Here is a 27,539-nt window from a genome sequence, read left to right as displayed (position 1 = left end):
TCTTTCGGTATAGGCCTTTCCTGAACTGCCTCCTGATCTTGTCCGGGTCCACTTTCACACCTTCACGTGAAACTACGTGTCCTAAATATTTCACTTCTGTTCGAAACATATTACATGTTTTAGGACTTAGCTTCAGGTTGGCATTACAAAATAGCTGGAAAACCAAAATAAGTTGTGTAACTGATCTTGGAAAGATATTTTTTTACTACTATCGCACCAGACAAGTTTTCCAGGAAAACTTATTATGACTTTAGCCTTGCGGCTTTCACATTCCTCTCCAGAGGAACATTCACTTATTCCAGATATCTCAGATATCAAAAGGATTAAGTTCTGTTAGAGCCCTCTCCAGGTTTTAGGGCTCGTGATGGTGGTAGAGTTCGGGCCCCTTCTCGGCTCCCCTCTGTCGGTTGGATTCCTGATCCACCCGCACTTCCTGTCGAAGCAGATGGTGTTTCTCTGCATTCCCCATGTACTTGCGTACTTGCGTACCGCTGTTCCCAGCGGTACCGCCTTCTGCATGACTATAAACATTTTCGTCCAACTGAAGTTTCCCCAAATTCTCTGGTAGTTTCTTCAGTATCAGGCCTGTAGATGAAATGACAATAGGGATGGTCCTGATCTCTTTAAATTCCACTGTCTTCTGGTTTGTTCCTGTAGATCTTTGTGCCTATCTAGAAGATTGCTATTATTTGGAATCGCTACGTCGATGAATAGTGCTCTGTTCTCATCCTTATTCAGCAATACGAGGTCAAGTCTATAGTGAGTTATTTACCGGTCTGTGAGAACCGTGTGATCCCAGTAGAGCTTGTAGTGATCATTTTCCAATACAGTATCTGGATGGTAATTGTAATGGGGAACCTTTTTCGAAGTTAGAAGTTGGTATTTTATTGCCAATTCTTGGTGAAAACTCTTGGCAACAGCATCGTGTCTATTTTTGTACTCCGTGCCTGTGAACTTCTGACATCCTCAAGTGATGTGAGAGAAAGTCTCATGTGCCGCACAGCCATAACGACAGCTATCGTCCTTCACTGAAGCATCCTTGGCGATATATTTCATCTAGTTCCTATAGTTGGATTCACTTGATCTTCAATGATAAATCCCTCTGTTTCGGGAAACAATTTTCCGGATGTCAACCGGTAGGTAGTTTGACGCAGCCGCCTCTTCGATGCCCGAGCTCCAGCGCATTCTATTCATTCGGGAATATTGTGACTAGTCAGCAATACAGGGTGAATAGAAAGCGCACGCATCTAAAACGAATTTTTGCGGTATGGAAGTAGACGCATTGGCCGGGAATGTGATTATATTTTATTGTTTCTGTTTTTATATTTTTAATAGTACTGTCGATTTACGTCCTAATATATTTCATTGAAGGGTGTTCATTGTGCAAAGATAAAAGTGAATGGAATGAGAGTGCTTAGACCAAGTGGAGCAATTACAAAGGCACATAATGCTCAATTCAACTGTTGATTAAATTCTTTACAAATTTTGATGCCCCTAAGTGAATTTCGACCTCCATTCCACGCTCTACTGGTTGCAGGGATTATTTTGCGATACATATTTTGAAAATATGTTGTTTTTCATAACTACCAACTTTTCTGTCTGAAAAATATGAGAAACGTTTTGTTTTTTTTAAATTGAATATTGAATTTTTAATCATGTTCAGGCGCGTACTCACTGAAAAACGGTTCGTTCAACGTCAATTTGGGGTTGAGATTTTCTCAACCCCAAATTTAATGACTTCCGTCGTCGGTTTGTCAGTGTGGACGTATTGCGAACGGAACCCCTGCGTCGTTCGGAGCGATCCGATAGTTGTCAGTTTTAAACGCAGGCTCAAAGGAGAGCTGCAGAAATTTTTAGAATATCAATTTTCATTCCGTAATCTCTAATGCTGAAAAGTAGAGAAAAAATATAATTTTTCCGATATTATAGCGAATAAAAAATAAAATCGCCATTGTTTTCAGAAATTCAGTCTCGTGAAACACAAAAAAACGGCTCTATGCAAATTTCGCAGGATTTTTTTTGCGAATATTGAACTCTCTAAAGCATTCTTAACATTGGTTTACTCTTAGTTTTTGACTCAGTGATACCTAGTTCATATAAAAAAGGTGAATTGAAAACTCCTAAGTTGTTTTTAATTCACCTCTTTTTAACTGCATCATATGTTCTTTATAATTTTTGCTGGCTTTTACTTTTAGATGAAAAAACTTCATAATGAAAATATCTCTAGTGGTTCCTTTTTTATTGAATGATCATTATTGTAATATGGGGGAGGGGGGGCGAAAAAATATCTTGTGCCTCTTAATTTTTGACTCAGTGATACCTAGTTCATATAAAAAAGGTGAATTGAAAACTCCTAAGTTGTTTTCAATTCACCTCTTTTCAACTGTATCATATGTTCTTCATAATTTTTGCTGGCTTTTACTTTTAGATGAAAAAACTTCATATTGAAAATATCTCTAGAGGTTCCTTTTTTATTGAATGATCATTATTGTAATATGGGGGAGGGGGGGGGCGAAAAAATATCTTGTGCCCCGGGCGCCAATTACTTCTTCAATTGTGATCATGTCATGCTGCATCGGCTCATATTTTATAGCTTCAGATTTTTCATCTTCAATCCATCCGGTTTCTCCATTAAACTGAGGTTTCGTTGATAATTGTGCGGTCCAGAACTGTTGAATGGCTTCCATTGGTGGTAACTTTCCATTTTCTCCATCAGATGATGTGAGTGGAGGGTATAAAGTTCCTTTCGACTTTTCGAATGAATTATTGTCTATTTTCCGGATATAATTGCTTTTATATCTCCTCAGCCGTTCTGCATACAGACTAAAGTTTTGCCTCAGAGTGTCGAGGCAGTGGTGAGCTGTAGCATTCTCCGCCTCTCGTTTTATTTGTGTCCTGTTTGGATCCATGATTTCTTCGGCAGCTTTCACAACCTTTCTTTCGCGATTCCCAATCAACTAATCCGTCAGTCGTCCAATGTCTCTTCTTAGCCTTTCTGTTTTGTGTTGAAGACGTTTCTGCCATGGTGGCACGTGTAATTTGTGTAATTTTGGACCATCGTTGTGCGTTCGACTAATTTTCGCCCCTATGGTTTTCGCTGTTGTTAGCGCTGCACACTAAAAACTAGATGCAGATATTCCAATGAACTTATGTTATGTAGGTAATCAGGTAAAACGCTCTTATTGAAGATGGCGATTATAAGTGACAGTTTCTTCGTTTTTCGGATGTATTTTGTGGGGGAGGTGCTATTCGATGAAGAGATCTGTTCCTTCCATTTCGGCAAAGTATCTCCTCATGTCAGAGTCAACTTGTCGGTGGAGCTTTTCCTTATCGTCCTAGCAGACAGGCATTATTATTATTATTATTATTAATACAATTAGAGTTGAGGTGAACACCTATCAAATCAATTCACCTAATACACTAGAACAGAAGATTCAATATATACTACCCAAAAAAAGGATAAACAACTGAATTAGAACAAAAAAAGAATGAATCAAAAAGATAAGGCAAATCACTAGTCAATGCAAACTATTCCTCGTAAAAGATGTCTCAGTCTGTCCAGCCCATTCCTGAAGCTGTTGATGGAGAGGCTATTGACTACGGCACTTTGGAGGCTCTTACAAAATGAAAATACCCTATTTGGAAGGAACATCTGCCTTGAAGTGGACCAGAAATTCTCCTTTTTCGTTTTGAAATTATGACCACCTGAGATTCGAAGATTTCATGCACACACTTATAAGTAAAAATAAGGTCACCTCTAACGCATCTTTCTGCAAATGCTGACATGTCATTCAGTCGGAGGCGGGACTCATAATCAGGTCGGACAATTCCATATGGAATTCTGGTATCCCATCTCTGCACCAATTCAAGAGAATTAATCCCACCAATGAAGGCAATCCACCAAACTAGACCAGCTTATTCCAGAATAGAACGTATGAACGACTCATACGCAGTTTGCAGACGGATCTACGACGATTATACTACTAAGACTCGCAGAACAAATATAGAGCAAGAAAAGGAGCAGCAAATTCACAACTGTCTACAGTAAGTATGTGTAACATTGAATAATAGTCTCCATCAGACGTTCAAATGTGGCAGGAGCATTACGTAGACAGAAAGGCATAACTTTAAACTGCCACAGACCCGTTCCAATCATGAAGGCAGTTTTTTCTTTGTCTTTTGGATCCAAGCCAACCTGCCAATATCCACTCTTCAGATACGAGGTGGAAAACCAACGTGATTCCGAGAGTGAGCCCACGGTATCATCAATTCTCGGTAAGGGATAGCTATCCTTTTTCGTGGCGTGATTGAGCTGCCGATAATCTACGCAGAATCTAGTGGATGCTTCCTTCTTCTTCACTAATACTACGGGCGATGTCCAGGGGCTATCGGACGGTTCGATTTCCAGATTTGGTCAGAGGAAGATGTCTAGGTTGCTGTTGGATAGGTTGTGCATCATCAGTATCGATTTTATGCTGCACAACATCGCTCTTCCCTGCACTTCCCTCAGTGGCAGAAACGTCGAAGGACGTTTGAACCAATTTTCTCACTTCGAGTAGTTGGTATCAGTCGAGCTCTTTACACTTTGAAGTGAGGAGGGACACCAGTTTTTCAGAATTTCTTTGTGACTTCTGCAGTAGTTATCCAACCCGAAATATGGTACACTGGTACACCATGTCCAATCAAAGTCTTCTTCTTAGGGTGTATAGTCACAGGGCTCAATTACTCTCACGCAGCCACTCCTCGTTACATCGTCACATCTACCACTCACTATGCCTTCAGTTCGCCCTGGCAACGTGATGTCCTCGGTAAGTCGAATCCGATATATCTTGTCCTCTACATCATTGAATGGAATATCTTCACTTCCTAGTACATCACTCTTTATATCCAATTGGCATCCAAGCTTCTTAACAAGATCCAATTCCAGAATAAGTTCTTCCGTGATTTCAGCTACCAGAACTTCTTGGCTAACTGCTGTGTTTCCTAATTCAATAGTGGAGACGATCGATCCATAAGTCGGTGTTTCTTGTCCAGACGCAGTTCGAAGTTTGATCATAACTGGGCGAATCTTGAATCCTTGAGCAATTTCTGGGTGCATAATGGTTTTGGTCTAGCGGGTGTCTACCAATATTTTTACATTTCGATCATTTATCTTTCCAGGATAACTATGCTTGAGAAATACTTACGGCCGTTTTCAATAACCTTTCCAAGATAAGGGATAGATCGCTATCTCCAGATTGTCTGCCTATCTATCCTTGTAGTTATCTATCTATGGTTTGCATTCCACAATTATGGTTTTACGTTATCTATCTCAAGGCAAGGATAGATTGGAATCTATTCAGCTCAGACCACAGAACACTAATATAAGACCTCACATCATTAATTCATTTCTAGCGTTTGAGATATTGGAGTGTGTTAGAAACTACAAAGTGTAAATATTTGAAGATTATTTATAAAAGGTTAATCGTGTGTGTATGACTACAAACCCGTATGCACCATTTCATTAAACGAGCTTAATTCCTTAATTTCTTTTTTTCCCCATAGAGATTCTATGCTTAAACGTCGTTCGATGAAAGGTGGTGCACATAGATTAAATGAACAGTGAATAGAGGGACCACTCGAAAAACGAACTTCATCGAACGTCATCTGTTTTTACGGTACATGTACTAATTTTCGACGAAACCAAATAAAAAGGGAATCTGTAATGCTCATTTTTAATTTTCTTGTAATGATCAAGGCAGAATATATTTGAAAATTTCTGAGTGGAACTCAGAGAAAGATTCGAATAATACGAATCTTTATCTGGATTTTTCTCTAATTCGAAGAATCGAAAAAAAAATCAGTTCAAAATTGAAAAATTTATTGCATTGTGCTTCAAACGCAGATTCAGTTTATAATTGAAATCAGCTTTTAATTTCACTTTATTCTAATTACAAAACTTATTCATTACACTAAAACATTTCTCAGAAACTACCATAATTCCTAATGACAAAAACAATTCAATATTTATACATTACACAGGGTCTTTCACGAGGAACCTCACCCATATTTATACGGGAAACTACTGAACGTATTTTCATGAAATTCAGCACTTATAAGTATTTTACAATGCTGATGAAATCTAAAATATTTTCAAGGCATGAGCACCTCCGGTTTTTCCGGAAATGACGTCAACTTCCGTTCTTCAAATTAGAACACCATTTTTTTATTGCAGAAATAGATTCCTTAGAAAATTTCAAGTTATTTTGATGTAACATTTTTCAGTTTTGGTTGGAAAATTCTCTCTGAGCGGGAAAATTTGAAAAAAAAATCGAAAATAGAGCTCCGCTGAAACAAGAATAACTTCGAGGTTTTTGGGTGGAAAATTTTCATTTTTGGGATTTTTCAAGATGTAAGATTGATGTATCCACTTTAGAAAACGAAATCGCGATTCACGATACAGGGGGTGAAAAAATCGCTTTCAAAGTTAGGGATGAAAAAATCGTGAAAAATCAATTTTTTCAAATTAGAACCCCATTTTTTTATGGCAGATGTTGAATCTACGTTAAAAAATAATGTGAGTGTATGCATCACACCCTTGCCCTAAAGTGGATATTTTCTGAGTTATTCACAAAAAACTGTTTTTCGTCTTGAATTTTCAGCTATTTCTTTTTCCTTCACGCCAAAAAGATGAAATTTTCAGGAACTGTTATTTGAACCCTGCTGTAGATTTTTCACCCCTTCTTGAAACCGACTTCATGTAACTATTAGGAGAACCATGGCAAACTCTCGCAGTTATAACTAGAGAAGATGCTCAAAGTTTTGACCGTTAATTTCTAGACATTTATTTATACGTCTCAGGAATGCTTCGTTGAAATGAAAATACGTTCAGTAGTTTCCCGTATAAATATGGGTGAGGTTCCTCGTGAAAGACCCTGTATACGCATCTTCTATTGGATATCAGCAATACATTTTTGAATATCAAACAAAAAAGCAAATGTACATGTACAACATGAAAAAGTTTCAGTAGAGGTTGATGTAATGAGGTACTATACAATTCGGCGTATGAGCTCAGAGAAGAAACCTCAGTGAGAAAACCCTGCCTCCTCCAGAGTATTGTAGGGCGATGTTTAATTGTACTTTGAGGAAGTAGCGAACATCCTATGAACTTGTTCAATAAAGGTTTCAAGGTCTTTTGAATCCAATGTAATATTGGATTGGACAACACAGCACGACTTTACTCTTGCAGACATTTCGCTTCGCTTATTGAATAATTTATTAGAAAATTATGTCAATTCGTAGATTGATAGATAATCAAAAATACGTTTGAGTCTGTCGGTCTATAGATATCTTGATTAGTCGTTTGAATATTCGGCGGAGATCACGGTCATTCACGAGTGATAACGATCGAAAGCTCAAAATGCAGTGACACCTAACAATCAAATTTAGAATAATATTTTGTGATTAGTGTACCATAACAATAGGTGGCGCCACTTGTCAGAGTGGTCCATATATGTTTTAATTTAATCTATGGTGGTGCATACGGCAATAAATACATCATAATAATTGTTGGTCAAGATTCTTAACCACGCAATACTTGAAAATGAATTCCTCAACCGTAAGTACCTTCAAATAAAAGCGCCGTTGTTATCGATATTCATTTTTCATTAATTTCAAGTTCTGAAGGCAATGATTTTTTCAGCCTAAATCAAAACCAATGACTAAAGAAGAGGCCATGCGTTTGGTAGAATTTGTAGCATCTGATGGGTTTATTACCAGCAGAGCTATTAATGCTACCAACAATAAATTGAAAGAGGAGAGTTTGAGAAGATTGACCGAATCCTTCAACTCTTCGGTTTCAATTTTCCCACTTTGCGCCCTCAAATATGGATTAATTAAATCCAATAATTCACTCACAGCTCCTTTGCTCAGTTGAATTCTACATGTGAACGCGTAATCATTCAAAATAATCATGTAATCAACTCGTGCTTTATAAACATTTTGTATTATGGTCTCTTCCGATTCACTTTCTTCATGGAACTCATCAATGATCTCTAATAATTCCATGTCGCTACTCAAATAATCCATTTTTCAAAGTTAATTATAATTCAATTGTCAAAAAAACAGCGCTGAAATGCACCCTGATAACAATTTCCAACGCTTATCTCTACCCCTTACTGCTCGAACTCGACAGATCAAAAAACTGAACTACCGGAGATACTTTTTACAATCGATGGTTTACTTCAAATTTCTTTGAAACGCAAGTAGGCGCATATATAATGAAAGTTCCGTTCTCTGGTTGTCTATCTGATCTCATTTCAGAGGAAGGGATAGATCGCTGGGGCCAGTAAGAATCGCTATCTGCAGATAGAATATTGAAACGCAAACAAGCACTAAAGGACAGATTTTGGTCTATCCCTAGTATCTATCTATCCACAGTTTTGATGGATAGATAAGTTATTGAAAACGGCCGTTAGACATTTTTCCTCGGATTATCACGTACGGGACATTTTTAGCTTGGTTCGATTTATGCTGCTTATCATCGACTCCTTTCAGTTTCCCTGCTGTGGTTCTTTTTCCAATTCTGGGCAGTTTCGTGTGAAATAACCACTTTTGTTGCAGTTCCAGCACGAAGCATCCTTTTTCCTAACTTGTGATATTCTGCGTATTTCTTCTCTGACAATTTCCTCAATAGGTCGGTCTATTTCTTGGACTTGTTTTACACGAAGGTGTCCCCTATGCGACGCTTGCTTCGCTGCCTCGATTTCCAAAGCCTGGGCTAAGGCATCATCTACGGTTCTAGGGCGTGCTAGCCTCAAGCGTTGTTGTATTTCACTATCCTTGATCCCATCCACAAATGTCTGGGTTGATAGCTGTTCAAGGAAGCCATCTGCAGCAGATGGATAAGCCAAGATGCAGAATGTTGAGTGCCTCTCTTCGTATAGCTATTATTAATGCCGTGGCTTTTTCGTTGCCATTCCAATTGTTTGCCAGCGCAGCAACTTCAAATTGTTTTTAATATGTCGACCAGGGTATTTTTCCATCAAAAGTTGCAGGCTTGATCTTCATTCTACTACCTTCGCTGTCATTTTCCGCTTTCGCGGTGCAGTAGTGTGATGAAGCCAGAATATCTGTTCTGCTTGACATTCTTTTCAGGGAATCTAATAATTTGGAATAATGTTCAATTATTCCTGCCATTTCTTAAAACTCTCCGTTAATCGATGAAGTGAGTGAAAAATTTGTCGAAGTTGATGAAAAGTTTGACTCACTTCATCGAATCTTTCGTCCACTTCTTCATTTATGGTTTCCAGTTTCTCACCCAATTTCTCTGGAAATTTTCTCATTTAACTTACAAGTCTTCTCGTCCATTTTCTCATTTAATTTTCGAGAATTTTCTTTCATTCTCCATAGCGTTCTGTAGTCTTGTGGTCACTGGCATGAACTCCAAATAACCGAAATATTTATTTAATTCGAGCGATGTTGAACCTCACACCTGACACCAATGTAACGTTTTCTTTGCTTAGTTAAAACGTCTGACTAATTAATATTATTTGATTACACTTATACTAACACTAATATCTAACAAACTAACTATGTCGATACTAGTTATTTCTACTGGTATTTATTTTATACTCGTCCGTCGTTGGCACTGTGAACTGCACTGTACTATTGTACTGCCCCTCCGCTGGGCTCACATAGAAGCCGGAAACATTATGACGGTTTCGCGCGCTTCCTAGAAAGGTCCGGCCGCCACTGCCGGGCTGGTTACAATATTTTTAACAATTCAGAATAATATAAATAGCATCAAGATTTCTATTGGAGACTGAAAAGCATCAGTGTCATATCGTCACGTCAATAGTAATTCAGTTGGCACTAGCCAAAATAAATTTGCCTGAAGAAATGAGTTTAGTTTACGACGGGTAGTAACTGGTTTGAATTAATAATCGACCCTATTCGAATTCACACTAGTGAATTCGAATCGTACTATTATGACAACTGAATAAATACTTGAATCAATGTTTCAACAAAAATAGAATTTCATGCTGATTGGGAGAATAGCTCTTTTGTTTGAAGTAGTTAAATGAAGGTTTATAACGAATGAAAGTTTTTCGTGGTTTGTATACTTTGATTTATTTCTTCAAATGAGCTTCAATTAAAAAATTCCATTCAAGCAATGAGGATAAATCTCACTCTTCAAGTGAAGATTGATCTTGATAATCATTTATTGTTTGGCTGCAGTATAAAATTGTCAATTCTACCATTCAACTGACATAAGAATAAGTAACTTGGTTATCATCCATTGTTTTAGAATTAGGAAAGAAAGAATATATTGGGAGTGTTGGACACTGTTTATTATCTATTGTTCACTGCGTAACAATGCCGACGTTTCGAAACAAATCGTTTCTTTTTCAAGGCTGTAAATAAATACAAAAAGTATATTATAAGACACACAATATGACATAACATGAAAATAAATTACCTAGTTACGAGAACAATATTGTACGCTTTTTAAAAACGTTAGGATTTAACAAAGAAATCAAAATTTCTTGGAGAGCAGACATACAATCCCATCACTTTATCAGTTTCTATATTTATGATAATGACATCAACATAAGGTTACAAAATATTGATCAGGAATGGTCTTAACACTATTGACGAGGCCAGCCATTACTTATTACTTATTACTTTCTAAGTATATTATTATAAATCGTGCTTTGGTGTTGCACATCTTCTCTATGATTGACGGTATAATTTCCTTTTATGTGTATCATCTCGCTTATATTACGTCTATAACCAACCTCTTCTCTATCAAGAATTTTTACATCTTCAAAATTAAATTTATGGCCCATAACATTTGATGTAAAGTTAAAGCAGTTTTGTTAAAATTTGCAATATTTTCACTATCATATTTATGTTGTTTCATCCTATCGCGTAAATACTGTTTTGTTTGGCCAATGTAACACTTGTTACAATTAGCACAGGGTATCTTATATACTACTCCTGATTCTAAATTATAAGGTGTTTTAAATTTCAAATTTGTGAAAAATCTCTTTGTGATGAATAAGTTGTAAAAGGCACACTTGACATTCAACTCCTTAAATATTTTATTTATTCTGTGAGAAAGACCAGGTAAGTACGGAAACCTAAAGTAGGAAGAAATAGACGAGTTAGAAGGAACATTAACTATATGACTTCGGTTGGATGTGTGTTTATTTATTATTCTTTCGACTAAGTATGTAGGATAGTTATTCTGCTTCAAAATATTTTCAACTTTATCTAAGTTCTTCTTATGAAACTTTTTGTTGCTTAGTTTTAAAGCTCTTTTAATTAAATTCTCCATTATATTAGTTTTTTGTTGCATGCTATGACTGCTGTAAAAATTTATGCATCTGTTAGTGCTTATTGGTTTAGTGTACCAGTCAGTAATAATACTAGAGTTTTCTCTAATTATCAATAAATCCAAAAAAGGTAAACTGTTATCTTTCTCCACTTCAATCGTGAATTGTATCTTTTGATGGTAAGAGTTGAAAACATCTAAAATGTATTGTATTTTGTCATATGGTACCAACAATAATGTATCATCTACAAAGAAATTAATGAGCGGGATATAAAATTTAAGTGTTTCAAAAACATAACAAAAGATTTCTTCCATAATCAAGTTAGCAAATGATGGGCTTGCCGGTGCACCCATAGCAGTGCCATCCAATTGTATATAAAATTTTCCTTCATAGACAAAATAACCACCATCAAAACAAAGATCAACCAATTCCAAGAATTTTTCCCTACTAAGATCCGTATAGCAGCTGATAAATCAACATCTTTTCTTAATGACACTAACAACAAGTTCTCTTGGGATGTTTGTAAACAAGGATATAACATCTAACGATATAAGCACGTATCCTAGTGGTACTTTTATATCTGACAAAATTGTAGTCAATGAAAATGAATCTTTCAAGTTAAAAATGGAAGTAGACAAGGTAGAATTTAAGATATCATGTAAATATTTACCAATGTTATAAGTGGGAGACTTGACGCAACTGACTATAGGTCTCAAATTGAGACCATCTTTATATACCTTACGCGAACAGTATAACTTAGGTGGTAAACTGTTATGTCTGATTAAAGTTTTATACTCTGCCTCAGATATATATTCTTCTTTTTTGAGTCTCATCAGGCATCTATTGACTGCATTCTGAATCTTTGTCGTTGGATCAGCTTCCGTTATTTTGTAGGTGTCCTCATCACTCAACATTCTGTCCACTTCACTTTGATATTCATCCCTGTACATAACAACAGTTGCACCCCCCTTGTCAGCTCGACGATGATGATATCCTGGTTTTCTCTAACAAACTTATTGGTTTCACTCACAAACCCATCAAGTAGGTGGCCCTTGTTTCTGTGTTGTTCTCTCCTCTCAAAGTTGCTAATAACATTCACACTTCTTAATCTATATGTATTCTTCACTTCTTCTGTTATTAGCAACTTTGAGAGGAGAGAACAACACAGAAACAAGGGCCACCTACTTGATGGGTTTGTGAGTGAAACCAATAAGTTTGTTAGCGAAAACCAGGATATCATCATAAGTCGAGCTGACAAGGGGGGTGCAACTGTTGTTCTGTACAGGGATGAATATCAAAGTAAAGTGGACAGAATGTTGAGTGATGAGGACACCTACAAAATAACGGAAGCTGATCCAACGACAAAGATTCAGAATGCAGTCAATAGATGCCTGATGAGACTCAAAAAAGAAGAATATATATCTGAGGCAGAGTATAAAACTTTAATCAGACATAACAGTTTACCACCTAAGTTATACTGTTTGCGTAAGGTCCATAAAGATGGTCTCAATTTGAGACCTATAGTCAGTTGCGTCAAGTCTCCCACTTATAACATTGGTAAATATTTACATGATATCTTAAATTCTACCTTGTCTACTTCCAGTTTTAACTTGAAAGATTCATTTTCATTGACTACAATTTTGTCAGATATAAAAGTACCACTAGGATACATGCTTATATCGTTAGATGTTATATCCTTGTTTACAAACATCCCAAGAGAACTTGTTATTAGTGTCATTAAGAAAAGATGGAGATTTATCAGCTGCTATACGGATCTTAGTAGGGAAAAATTCTTGGAATTGGTTGATCTTTGTTTTGATGGTGGTTATTTTGTCTATGAAGGAAAATTTTATATACAATTGGATGGCACTGCTATGGGTGCACCGGCAAGCCCATCATTTGCTAACTTGATTATGGAAGAAATCTTTTGTTATGTTGTTGAAACACTTAAATTTTATATCCCGCTCATTAAGTTCTTTGTAGATGATACATTATTGTTGGTACCATATGACAAAATACAATACATTTTAGATGTTTTCAACTCTTACCATCAAAAGATCCAATTCACGATTGAAGTGGAGAAAGATAACAGTTTACCTTTTTTGGATTTGTTGATAATTAGAGAAAACTCTAGTATTATTACTGACTGGTACACTAAACCAATAAGCACTAGCAGATGCATAAATTTTTACAGCAGTCATAGCATGCAACAAAAAACTAATATAATGGAGAATTTAATTAAAAGAGCTTTAAAACTAAGCAACAAAAAGTTTCATAAGAAGAACTTAAATAAGGTTGAAAATATTTTGAAGCAGAATAACTATCCTACATACTTAGTCGAAAGAATAATAAATAAACACACATCCAACCGAAGTCATATAGTTAATGTTCCTTCTAACTCGTCTATTTCTTCCTACTTTAGGTTTCCGTACTTACCTGGTCTTTCTCACAGAATAAATAAAATATTTGAGGAGTTGAATGTCAAGTGTGCCTTTTACAACTTATTCATCACAAAGTGATTTTTCACAAATTTGAAATTTAAAACACCTTATAATTTAGAATCAGGAGTAGTATATAAGATACCCTGTGCTAATTGTAACAAGTGTTACATTGGCCAAACAAAACAGTATTTACGCCATAGGATGAAACAACATAAATATGATAGTGAAAATATTGCAAATTTTAACAAAACTGCTTTAACTTTACATCAAATGTTATGGGCCATAAATTCAATTTTGAAGATGTGAAAATTCTTGATAGAGAAGAGGTTGGTTATAGACGTAATATAAGCGGGATGATACACATAAAAAGAAATTATACCGTCAATCATAGAGAAGATGTGCAACACCTAAGCACGATTTATAATAATATACTTAGAAAGTAATAAGTAATAAGTAATGGCTGGCCTCGTCAATAGTGTTAAGACCATTCCTGATCAATATTTTGTAACCTTATGTTGATGTCATTATCATAAATATAGAAACTGATAAAGTGATGGGATTGTATGTCTGCTCTCCAAGAGATTTTGATTTCTTTGTTAAATCCTAACGTTTTTAAAAAGCGTACAATATTGTTCTCGTAACTAGGTAATTTATTTTCATGTTATGTCATATTGTGTGTCTTATAATATACTTTTTGTATTTATTTACAGCCTTGAAAAAGAAACGATTTGTTTCGAAACGTCGGCATTGTTACGCAGTGAACAATAGATAATAAACAGTGTCCAACACTCCCAATATATTCTTCCTTTCCTAATGACATAAGAATATTTTTTCGGTGTGTGTGATATGAAAACATCTCACCTTCTAACCATCAGTTTTGTATACCAAATTGAAGGATATGCTTCTCTCATTACTGTCCTATACTGCCTATTCAGATCTTTCCCTGATAAAGAACATCTGTTATTTCCTACGATCACTCCGTCAGGATTCAGCATTGGCACGATTTTGAAGATGAACTTGTCTCGTAGTTCTTTGGCTGCGACACAGTCACTGGTCAAGTAATCTATGATGCCTTTCATCATCCAAGAAGAAGGAGTCTCTCCGGGGTGAACCCTAGCGGTGAGTACAATGGCACGCTTTTTCTGAAACAATTCAGAAACATTCAGTTTCTCTCCAACAAATAGGAAAAAGTTTCCCATTGTGTTGAGTAATGTGAGTCCATATGAAATTGAAATTTATCATCATCAAAACGTACTGAAGAAAAATCTCCCGTACATGTTTATTTATTTATTTATTTATTTTTACCCATATATATCTCATTACATGGATAACATAATTTTTATACTTCTCATAATATAAAATAGAGAACACTACCTAACCCATGAAAAAATAGTTCAAATGAAACGCCGCAACAAACAGATACAAACAGATAATTACCCGCTGCCGGGGACTGAACACAAGGTCTATTGAAATAATATCAAAGAGAAAAAACTCTCATGTTATAAGGAGAAATCAATGAGATGATTTATCAGTGATCTTCGAAATGTTCTTTGTGATTGACTCCAGTCACTATCCAGAAATATACAGGGTGGCCATTTGAAAACGAAACAGACGAGATTACAGACGAAATAAATTTTTTCGATAGAAATGCTCGAACAGGTCGATTTCTGTTTCGAGGGGGACAACTTAAGATGTAGATTACGGACGCATAGCGCTTCAACCCTTGCTACTACAACCCTCACCCCCAATTTTTGAATATGGAAGATGGGGTGAGTGATACCTCATTTGAAAGGTATTTTTATACTGATTTCAGCACAGTGATTGTTTTTTCATTTTATGCATTAGTTCTCGAAATATTCTTAACTAAGTATTTGAAAATGAAGTGGTGTTTTCATGGCACTTGTAGTGTTTTTTTGTGAAAAATCGACATTTTGAGCTTCAAAACAACCATGAATGTGGCTTCCTTCCTCCAATCCACTGACATAGAAATCTTTAATCAAGATGTCGAACAAACAAAGCGTATTGCGCAGGAGCTCAATCTTGCTGAAACTCAATCTGAATTATCTTCGATATACTTTGCAGTATTTCCAATAACATGCGGTAACACTTGATCGATAAAAATCTCCAAAAAGTCCAAAAACGTACATATCTCTTTTTGGAGATTTCTATCGATCAAGTGTTACCGCATGTTATTTTCCAATTCCCTTATGTATTTTTTTTCTTCGAATCTGATACACTTTTTCAAATTTTTTCTAGCCAACTTAAATTTTTCATCATATGTAGTACACTTAAATCGAAGCTTTCTGTATTTATTCTTTTCTTTGACAAGTGACTTAATTTATTTCGTGAACCAAATAGGAAAACCTCAATTTCCCTCATAAATTAAATATTTAGGTACACATTCATCCAAAATATTCTGTCATACCTTATAAAATTCAGATAGAGCTAAATTCACATCGCATTTTTCGTTCAAAACATTAGTCCAGTCATTATCTCGTATTTTCCGAGTCTTAGTTAGAAAATCAGCTCATTTATAATTATATGTATATACTCTAGAACTACTTTTATCTGATTTATTTAAATTCACTTTTAAACTGATATTTAAAGCGGGATGGTACATATCTTCCGGCACAAATGTATTGTCATCTCTACCCACAACACAATTTATCAGAATAGTATTTGGGCCAATAATTAAATCTAGTCCAGTTCTCCCCTGTAAGTTTTTGATATCATTGAAAAGTTCAAGGTCGTTGAAATCTATAAAATCATTGAATTTATTTAGTATTTCATTAGAGCAATTGGAATTGTAGTTAACACCGGTAATCTGACTTATATTGAAATCTCCAAAAATATATGCTCTACTCATATCTCGAATATTACTTTGTAAAAACCCGAATGCAGACTCATACGTATTACTTGTGCTTCCTGATGGAATGTATAAACCACATAATATAATTTTATGTCCTTTTATCCTAATCTCAACTATAATAGCTTCAAAACAAGTACTATGTTGAACCACATTCAAAATTTCATAACTTTTCCTTACCGCCATCAAACCCTGTTGGCTCTTACTAAACTGAACATTTCATCATCAACCAACTCTCCGTCTAAAACCCCATCCTGCAACCACGTCTCTACTGCAATAACAATGTCATAATCATCAATGGAACAACATCTGAAGAACTCATTAACTTTAGTGTTCAGTCCTCTGCAATTTTGGTAGTATACCGAAAGCAAAGATATGCTCAGAGAGTCACACGAGCTCCAGTATTTATATAAACTCCCCTGATCTAGCAAACAGTATATTACCCCTTACTCTCCCCACAAAACCTTCATAAAAACAAGCAAAATATAAACTGGCAATAAAGAATTAGCTCCCAATTTTTACAAATTCGTTTTCTGAGAATATTCTCCGAATCATAGTCATTCATATTATCAAAATAAAAGAATTACAAAAAAAAACAACATTATCATACGGAAATTGTCGCCCTAGATTCATACTTCACGTAAATTTTCAGTCCTGAGTCAATCCACGCATATGATATATATTATAAAAGAGAAACAAACAACACGTAAAGACAAAGGAGTCAATGAAAACCTATAGATTTTATTCAACTTTTTATTAATGCTAAACTTTTAGGAAACTTGAAGCCTCCTGCAATGTCAGTAGTTTTTCATCTTCGGCAACACTTACAGCTTCAGAGGTTGAAGTAAGTAATTTGTTGAACTAACTGCTCAGAATGTTCTTAGGAATAATGATAATAATAATAATACATCTTTATTTGGAAGAAACTCTCAATTACATAATAACTACATAATAATGAGGCTTAAACAAAACAGTGTAAAAAATAATTAACCAAAACAATCGATTTCCAATAATGTAACATATCATGAATTCAAAAAATCGCCCAAATTATAAGGTTCTAAATCAAGTAACCATTTATATACACATCTTTTGAACTCTTTCAAAGAAGTAATATTTTTTATCTTATTTGGAAGTTTGTTATAAAACTTGATACATCTGTTTAACGGTCCCTTTTCTGAAATTGTGAGTCTGTGTATTGGATAGTTATAAAATAAAGATCTCTTCGGATATGTATTTTCTTGTTTGAAATTATTGAACATATTTTTATTTTTGAAGAAAAACAACAGTACTTCCTGAATATATATAGCCACAACCGTCAGAATCCCGAAACTCCTAAACTTCCCCCTACAAGATTCCCGATAATTCATAGCTAAAATAATTCTAAGAGCACATTTTTGACAAATGAACACCCTTTGTATTTGGTCACTTCCCCCATAGAATAAAATTCCGTACCTTATTAAGGACTCAAAGTTGGCGTGATATACAATTTTCAATATATTGGCATTCACATGATTCCTAATCACTCTTAAGGAATATGTGACTGAGCTGAGCCTGCCAACTAAACTATCTATATGAGACTCGAATGATAAGGTGCTATCTAAGATGCACCCTAGTATCTTTGCTTCTTTAATACAAGGAAAAATTCGATCACCCACATTGATTTCTATCGGAATATCGAAATTTGGTCTTACTGTGGTGAAAATCACACATTTTGTCTTGTCTTCATTTAAAATCAAATTATTTTTCTAGAACCAATTATTTATTTTGTATAGTGCTATTTCCATGATTGCTGTTAAATTTGACAAGTCATTAGCCGTTATGACAACTTTAGTATCATCTACATATGCAACCAGGTCAAAAAACTCACCGATTATTTCGTCTATATCATTTAAATATATCAGAAATAAAAATGGCCCTACGATACTGCCCTGAGGTATACCCATATCCACCACACTTACATCAGAAAAACCTACTTGTCCTCCAATATCAACCATTACCTTACGTTTTCGATCCGACAAGTATGATATAAACCATTGTAATGCCGGACCGCGAATACCATATGCTTCAAGCTTTTCATGAAGCAGATTATGATTTACGCTGTCGAATGCCATGGACAGATCCAGAAAAATACCCAGAACAATTTTTTTTCCTCCAATCCCTGTAAAATCATATTTATGAATTTATAAATTGCTGTCTGCGTTGACATTCCTTTTTGGTAACCGTGTTGAAATTTATTAAATATATTGCAGTCATTTAGAAACGATCTAACACGGTTACACATAACTGTTTCGAAAACCTTAGAAAATGTAGACAAAATTGGTCTAAAATTTTTCAACTCTGATGGATCACCCTCTTTGAACACTGGTTTCACTACAGCTAGTTTCAATGAATCTGGAAATTTTTCAGAATTTTAGATGGAATTTCATCAAAACCACAACTCATACTACCCTTGAGGCCACCTATAACATTCAAAATCTCCTCTGCGTCAACAGATCTAATGAAAATTGATTTATCGTTTTTTGAAATATTATACCCTGTTACCATATTCTGTGTCACTGACTTTAATTTGGATGCAATATCTTTGAGAAATTCATTATAATCATTAGCAATAACAGAACTCGGTTTTTGTTGTTGGATATTTAATTTTTTTAAAGAAAGAGGTATGTATGGAAATTTTTTTCGTTATGAGATACTAAATCATCAAGAAAGTGATCGATTTCAATATTTCTATAATGATTGAATATGAAAGTTTATCACATTTCATTCATTCCAGAAAAAGAAATTATGTTGGAGACTTGTCGAGTAGTGACTTCTCCACACCAGAAAAGAGAAGACAAAGTATTCACAAAGTAAGAAAAACTATATCAAAACAAAGAACCAAAATTCGGTCATTGCAAACAAAAGTTCGTCGACAAAAGCTGCGAATTTCATCCCTGAAGAGCTTGGTATCATTATTAAATGATAAATACCGCTTGTCAGAAGGATCGCAACACAAAATACTGGTAAGTTTAATTCAAATTCCATTTTAGAAAGAAAAGTTGAAGTATGGGGTTTTAAATATACTTGTATATTATTTATATAAAATACTTTTTTAATCAATTTTCATACCTGGTCATGTGTAAAAATTATGATATCTATCACATACATTAACTATGTTTTCATTTGATCAATTTGCTTACCTGGTAATGTATAAAAGTTATGTTATCACTCACAGTAACTATGTACTCATTGATCAAATTTCTTGAATCATACATCATATTTACCTACTTGTAATATTGTATTCGTTTCAGGCATCAATACCAAAAACAGCTGGAACTCTGTTTAAAGGAATGTTGGGAGGTGCAGCTAGACAAAAGTATGATCCTTGTATCCGATCATTTGCATTAACTCTGGCTTTTTATTCCCCAAAGGCATATGTTAGGAAAATGTTCAATGATAGTTTGCCTCATTTGGGAACAATATCCAAATAGTATAGATCGGTTGATGGAAGTCCTGGATTTACCAAAGAATCCCTTGTTGCTTTGAAGTTGAGACGATCACAATCTTCAACATCGATTATGTGCAATTTAGTGATGGATGAAATGTCTATCAGGCAACAAATTGAATGGACCGGACAGAAAGGACACCGCACACTTAGTTAGGAAAAGCGGGTCCAGTGAATTTTCCCCATTTTTACATATTATATTTATATCAACCTTAAGAACAATATATCAGATTTTCACGAAGGTCTAACATCCGGTTTGTTCTATAGGGCGTTCCAAAATTGCCGCTACGGAAAAATGAATCTTTAAATTTTGATGATAATTCTTCTAATTTTCGGAATTTCATCATGATGCCTTGGGTTCTGAATAACAAGATATCACAGATGTCCAAACACCGCCCATTACGTTAAGTTTCGTTATACAGGCTGTTCCATGAAGCTGTATAAGTAACTGAATGTAACTTTGTTAGTGACTTTGGGACCACCCTGAGTTTTTCAAAATATGATACCCTAATGCATGTCTACCTCTGTAGAGAGTTTCATTAATTCTACGGACTACGGATTTTCCATCAAGAGCGGCAGTAGAACTATGATGAAACTGAATCATCTCCTTTACATGGACGACTTGAAACTCTTCGCATCTACCAAAAAACAAATGCAACTGATGCTGAAAATGGTGGAAGGATTCTCGGAAGACATCAAAATGAAATTTGGACTAGAAAAATGCCGACTGCTTAACATAACGAGAGGGAAAATGGAAGATGGTACGTTCAAACTCAAGGAAGGTGCTGAAATTGAAGCATTAAAGGAAGGAGACACATACAAGTATCTAGGCATAAAACAGGCAAGAAAAATCAATCAGACCCAGATGAAGAAAGAATTAACGGAGGAGTTCACCCGAAGATTGAGGAGGATAATGAGAACTGGTCTTAACAGCAAGAATCTGATAAAAGCGATTAACACCTATGCTTGCTCGGCGCTGAGCTATTCATTTGGTATTATCTCTTGGACGACCACCGATTTAGCAGCTTTACAGAGAAAAATAAGGACGATGCTGACTAAACACAATAAACATCACCCCAAAAGCTCAATAGAACGGACAGAGCTGCCACGACATCTTGGGGGTAGAGGAATTGTTGATTTGTCCAACCGTATGTCCCAGGAAATTGAAGGACTTCGAAAATATTTCTTGAGCAAGGCAACTTCGTCAGAACTCCATCGAGTAGTTTGTGCTGCTGATAGTTCTACACCATTAAAGCTACAACAGGATCACTTAGAAACCGTCGAACACTCTTCAGAAAGTAAAATGCAAAAACTGATTGGCAAACCTTTGCATGGGAGGCACCAGAACGAGGTCAACCATGATTACGTCGACATATCTGCGTCGAACTACTGGTTCACTTCCGGAAGGTTGTTTCCTGAGACAGAGGGCTTCATGCTCGCCATCCAGGATCAGGTGATTCCAACAAGAAATTACATGAAGTACATCGCCAAGGATGCCTCAGTGGCGGACGATAGCTGTCGTTATGGCTGTGCGACACATGAAACTATCCAGCACATCACCGGGGGATGTCAGAAGTTCGCGGGCACGGAGTACAAAAATAGACATGATGCTGTTGCTAAGATTCTTCACCAAGAATTGGCACTAAAACACCAACTTCTAACTTCGAAAAAGGTTCCTTATTACAATTACCATCCGGATGCTGTACTGGAAAACGAACATCACAAGCTCTACTGAGATCGCACGGTTCTCACAGACCGAAAAATAACCCACAATAGACCAGACCTCATATTGCTCAATAAGGATGAGGACAGAGCACTATTCATCGACGTGGCAATTCCAAATAATACCAATCTTCTAGATAGGCACACTGAAAAAATTTCAAAATACAGAGATCTCGAGGAACAGACCAGACGACAGTGGAAGCTGAAAGATATCAAGACCATCCCTATTGTCATTTCATCTACAGGCCTGATACCGAAGAAACTACTAGAGAACTTGAGGAAACTTCAGTTGGACGAAAATATCTATAGAGTCATGCAGAAGGCGGTACTGCTCGGAACGGCGAGAACTGTACGCAAGTACATGGGGAATGCAGAGGAACACCGTCTGCTCCGACAGGAAGTGCGGGTGGAGCAGGAATCCAACCTACAGCTGGGAGGCGAGGAGCGACCCGGACCCGACCACCACCACGAGCCCGAAAACCTGGAAAGGGCTCCAACAGAGCTTAATCCTTTTGATATCTGAGATATCTGGGATAAGTGAATTTTCCTCTGGAGAGGAGTGTGAAAGCCGCAAGGCTAAAGTCATTTATCACCTGAAAAGGCCCAGATCATGTAATAAACTTTTTTTAGTACATCAGAATTTCTTCTTAAAACCAAGTAGATAGAAAACACTAAGATATCATAATAGTCAATTATTGAAAACATCTTTCTAGATAGTGAATAGTGAAACCAGATTTAAATTCACCCAATTTTCTTTTCGACAAGTATCATTATTCTCAATTTTTAAGTGTTAAAATTTTTTACACAGTTGAAAACCATACATGCATGTGTATGGAAGGAAAATGCAAAATATTCTCAAATAACATTTCCTCTTCACTGATTAACTAAAATATTCTCTTCTAGACTCCACTGCAATTAGCGATTCATCGAAAATATGATAATATTTGTTTTCAATTCTAACGATAATTTGTACAATTGCAAATTATTGTACAGGGTATCCCAAATTCCAATGAAGAAACTAGAATAGCTAAAGTTAAAACAAAGACACATTTCAGAAAAACAAAGTATGGAGACAATAGCTTACTACAATCCTTTGTTCCCGAGTTATAAGCAAAAAATGAGATTTTGATGATTTCGAAAAGTTCTCATAACTTTTTTTTGTCTTTGAAGTTACAGATCTGAAACTTCCTTCTACAGGCAATTTTTTACGTAGAATCCACTTACCTGCTCAAAGAATTTTTTCCTGTTATACATTTCGCATTATTATACAAACTTATGTTTTTTCAGATGCAAACTATCATGGAATTTTTTATTTTTGAATTAGAAAAAAATCGTTTGTCAGTATTAAAGTGTCTATAGAAGGTTTAAGTTTGGATCTGTGACTTCAAAGACAAAAAAGTTCTGAGAACTTCTCGAAATAGTCGAAATACAATTTTTTGGTAATTACTCAAAAAAAAAAAGGTACTAAGGATCGTGTCATCGGTTTTGCTCTAGAGATGTAGAGCGGTATATTCAATGTTATTTGGAATTTTCAACTATGTTTTCTTACGAAAATTTGATGAAACTAGAAACTTGAACCAATAAATATTTTTTGTCGAAAATTTCGTTATGTGAGCAATTCATCGAAAGATATTTATCGATTATAAACATTAACCCGCTGGTTTGAGCTAGTCTTTCATGGAACGTTACCGCTTTGGATAGGTAATGAATAAAATACCGCACGCCCATGGTCAGTCTGAAACGGATGACGTAAGTTTTCTTTGCGGCGTTGCCGATAGAAGTGGCGCGACAAGGAGGTCCGATGTTTTATCTTTGTCGCACTCGTTGTGTGGAACCTCAGTGTTGGAATCACAACAAACCCGATATTTGTGAGGTGATGTTCCGTCTCCTCGGGGTAATAAGTCTATGGTCTCTTCACTCTTCTCGTGCTTTTTTCGTAAGCTATCAATATAATTTCATCCAGTTTATCAACCGCACATTCCAGATCCTCTGGAGTGCTTATTGTTGGAATTTCTGTTAATTCCGATTGTATTAAATGGCTGTATTTAGCCCAATTGGAATATTCTCTTATTTTCATCTGTTTTTCTCTTGGTTCTTCTCCAATTGTCAATTCCACGGGATTGTGGTTTGAGGTTCCATCTTCCAAAGTTTCAATCGAGAATTCTCGAGTTATATGTTTCAATATCGCGATATCTATTACATCTGGTATTCCTATACCAAAAGCAAGATATGTCGGTAAATCTGGTCCAATCACTATGGCATTTTGTTTTTCGGCGAAATCCTTGAGTTTTTTGCCATTTCTATTCTCTGCTCTGCTGTTCCATATTGGGGATTTACAGTTGAAATCTCCGATGCAGATTTTCGGCTTATATTCCGCGGTAATTTCTTTGACGATTTAATTCGGCAACAATCGTCACTGTTTCTGTTTCTCCTTGTGTTTCGTCGGATCTACTTTTGAAGTAGTGTTTTAGACCTGTTCTCACCAATATTGCTACTCCTCCTCCGGTGTTTGTAATTCTGTCACATCTATACCTTTCATAATTCAGTCGTCTGTTCCGGTTTATTCTTGTTTTCTGTAGGGCTTTAATATCAGGTTGTCTCTCTGATATTATTTCTTCTATCTCGGCTTTCCGAGTGTTGATTCCGTTTATGTTCCACGAGATTATCTTGAGGGATTTCTTCCTAATGTCCGTAAGGTCCATTAATTCAGTTTACTAAATAATGCTTGGAGTTTTTTCTCCATTTCCCTTTCGATTTTCAACATTATCTTGTTGTCTATGCTGATTCAGATATCTTTTTCTTTTCCTGTTGACTGTTCACAGCCTGTTTCATTGGAAGCTTCTTCTGTTCTTCTTTTTTCTGAACGGGTTTTGGAGTCTTTCTCTTCTTTTCCTGTTCTGGAGGTTTGGTCTTCGCTACTTCCTGAATTTTTCGATCAATAGTTTTTGTTTCTGTTACTTCTTCTTCTGTTCAGCTGGTTTTCGGGAATTCTTCTTTCTGGTCACCAGCTTGAACTCGCTACATCCTTTGTAGCTAGCTGGATGGCCCTCTTCTCCACATAAGACGCATGTAGCATTTCTCTCTTCATATTTTCTGGTGAGTATGCAGTCATTGCTGCTATTGCTTCCTGAGCACTTCACGCATCTCCACGGAAAGGAGCTTTTGTTTTGTGCATGTCCGTACCTTCGGCACCTGAAGCACTGGCTTGGACTTTCAGGCCTCTTTTTGTGTTCAACCACAATACAGTCACTTCACTTCGAAGATTTCCTTTTTCTGGGTTGTAACCAGGTAGAGAGGTATGGGCTTCTTCGTCTTGTTCGATGTCATTCTGGACACCTCAGCGTCTGATTTTCCCTGGAATATCAGGTCGTCCTCAATCAACGCAAGATCAGCTTCGATTGGTAAATGCCTGATGACGGCATATATCTTCTTCTTCTCTTCCATTTGGTAGGTGAAAAATTCTTTACCATGCTGCTCGAAGAACTTTGTGATTTTCTAAGATCATCTACGGTTGACGCGATGATTTGTATACCGTCTTTAACTACAGTTGCGCGGTTGTAGTTTATCTTTTTTGTGTAGAGAGCTTTGGATATCTCTACCCAATCTGAGGTGCCCATCATCGTTATGGGTGGGATTTTATCCTTCTTAGGCACTTCCGGTGCCTTTCTTTGCGCGCGCGCTTTGTAGGAGGCGCATTTTCAGGTTTGACCGAAGGCGTTGTAGGGCTTTTCCTGATCTCCACTGGAATCACTTTTTCCCCACCGAATTGGCAAATTCGGCGAAAGTTGGGGACTTCAGCGAAGAGAGTTTTAGAATTTCCTCTTTGGCTTCACGGAGCTCATTTATCGAAATCGAAACCGTTTCATTGAGTTTAGCGATTTCGGCCTTCATGACTTCATTTCCTTGGGGTAAATTCGTCCTACCCACGGACTCAACTTCGGTAAAGTCTTCCTCGACTTTATCGGTGACTTCCATGTAGGAACCCTCATTATCTGATGTCTCCGACATGGCTAAACGTTTTTAGTTTTTTACAATGGCGATAAATATCAGTAGGTGGAAAAAGAACAAAAATAACCAATTATTCTATAGACAAAGTCTCACCTGATGTAATTTGTACAACCAACGATCTTCAGATCTGGACTGAATACAATAACAACACAACAAAACTCATTCACAGAACTCTCCCGAATAATCAGTATTCAATCAATTCCCAAATCGTATGCTCGAGAATCTTTCAACACGTCTGCTTCCGTAGCTTTGCTAGTGGGCACTTTTACTTCGACTTTCTCTTCAACTTTCACTTTTACAGGACTCTGACATGCGTCTGAACTAGTCGAGGTCTCACTCGAAACTGTTTCGATTTTCGCGACAACATATGCTGGAGGATTTGACGGATGTCGAGAAGAACCAGTATTCATATAGCACTCGTCCGATGAACTCAGTGGCGGCTCGTGATCCACTTCACTAGGGGGTTACTTTTAGAATAATAATAAAAATATGAAATTTTAAAACCAGTTTTCCGCAAACTTTGATGCAATTTATAATTTTTTTAAAACATACCTGTTTTTATTTATTTGCGAGTTGTGCTTAATAGTATTATTCCGGTAAGCTGAATCTAATTGAGCAGCGATATTAGTCGTAACCAGAAAAGCTACTTCTGTCGAACAATTTACATGCTTGGCAGATAGCTCATGTTTTTTAATTTTTTCATTAAGGTGCTTCAAATCTCTAAATCCTGCCCTTGCCATACGCTCTCACTTGTTATACACGTTATACACTTGTCTTGAGAATCGTCTTGTGTAAGAAGTTTTTGGAGTTTTATCTGCCTGAGTTAAATTTAAATCGGCAGTCGGTCTACCCAGCACTTTAATACGGGTTTTTTTCCTCCAGCGAAAGCCTCGCGAAATCAGTTTTTGAAATATTTTGAACACTTTTGTCCGCCATTATTTCAAAACGTAAACAAATACGAACACACGAGCCGAATGACTGTCCGAATGCAAGAATTCGCGGATATACGATTCATCGCATGCAGAACTGCTAGATTATGATTGAAATAAACAAAACTGCAGGAGTCGCATGAAAGTTTTACATTAATAAATTATATAAATAACCGTGGAATGTAATATTTTCATTAAAAATCGTATGAGAAGGTGAATAACATAAAAGTATCGATTTCTTGTGATTTCTTGCATGGGGGGCTGTAGCCCTATAGCCCTCACAGACCAGCTGCCACTGGATGAACTATATACAATCTTTCTAATGGCCGGTTTTATAATCATACCTAAAGTCGCTTTAATTTTAAAGCTTCCTTTAACCCTACTAAAAATGACAGTAAAGGAAGCTTTAAGCTTAAAGTGACTTTAAATTTGATTATGAAACTGGACGTTAGATAATCTACTTTCTGACTTAATCCACGATATCGAATTTCTGCGGAAGTGACTATTTCGCGAGTGAAAGCCTAGACGAGGATTTCAGTCCTAATACTCTGAAACCGCAGGTAGGCAGAAATCGGTGCTCAAGCATTCTCTTTTCTTAACTTTTCCTTTTCTCTCAATTTATTTTCATTTCATTTTCGCTGTCCTTCGAAGTTCTAGAGCCCTTGTCCCGTCAGATATATTTATGGGGCCAGGCCGAGTAGGGCCGGCAGAAGGTACCTGAACGAATGGTCGCTGGGAAAGTTTCTATAGACGAATTCAATCGGAAATAAC

At 36.2% G+C, this 27,539-nt stretch overlaps 1 protein-coding gene across 2 annotated transcripts in view; it reads right to left on the bottom strand.

Annotated features, from left to right (window-relative positions):
* The window catches only part of LOC123310584 (cytosolic carboxypeptidase 2-like), a 799,664-nt gene that overhangs the window by 461,949 nt on the left and 310,176 nt on the right, over nucleotides 1–27,539 (bottom strand). For both annotated transcript variants that reach the window (XM_044894135.1, XM_044894134.1), the window contains one exon: nucleotides 14,621–14,901. In XM_044894135.1, coding sequence (XP_044750070.1) covers nucleotides 14,621–14,901 — 281 coding nt within the window. The remainder of the gene's footprint in view (nucleotides 1–14,620; nucleotides 14,902–27,539) is intronic.

This window comes from Coccinella septempunctata, chromosome 3 (assembly GCF_907165205.1).
Source record: "Coccinella septempunctata chromosome 3, icCocSept1.1, whole genome shotgun sequence".
In the NCBI taxonomy this organism is placed as follows: domain Eukaryota; kingdom Metazoa; phylum Arthropoda; class Insecta; order Coleoptera; family Coccinellidae; genus Coccinella; species Coccinella septempunctata.
The sequence above is the reverse complement of the archived record's forward strand: the minus strand, read 5'-3'. Positions and strand labels throughout refer to the sequence as shown.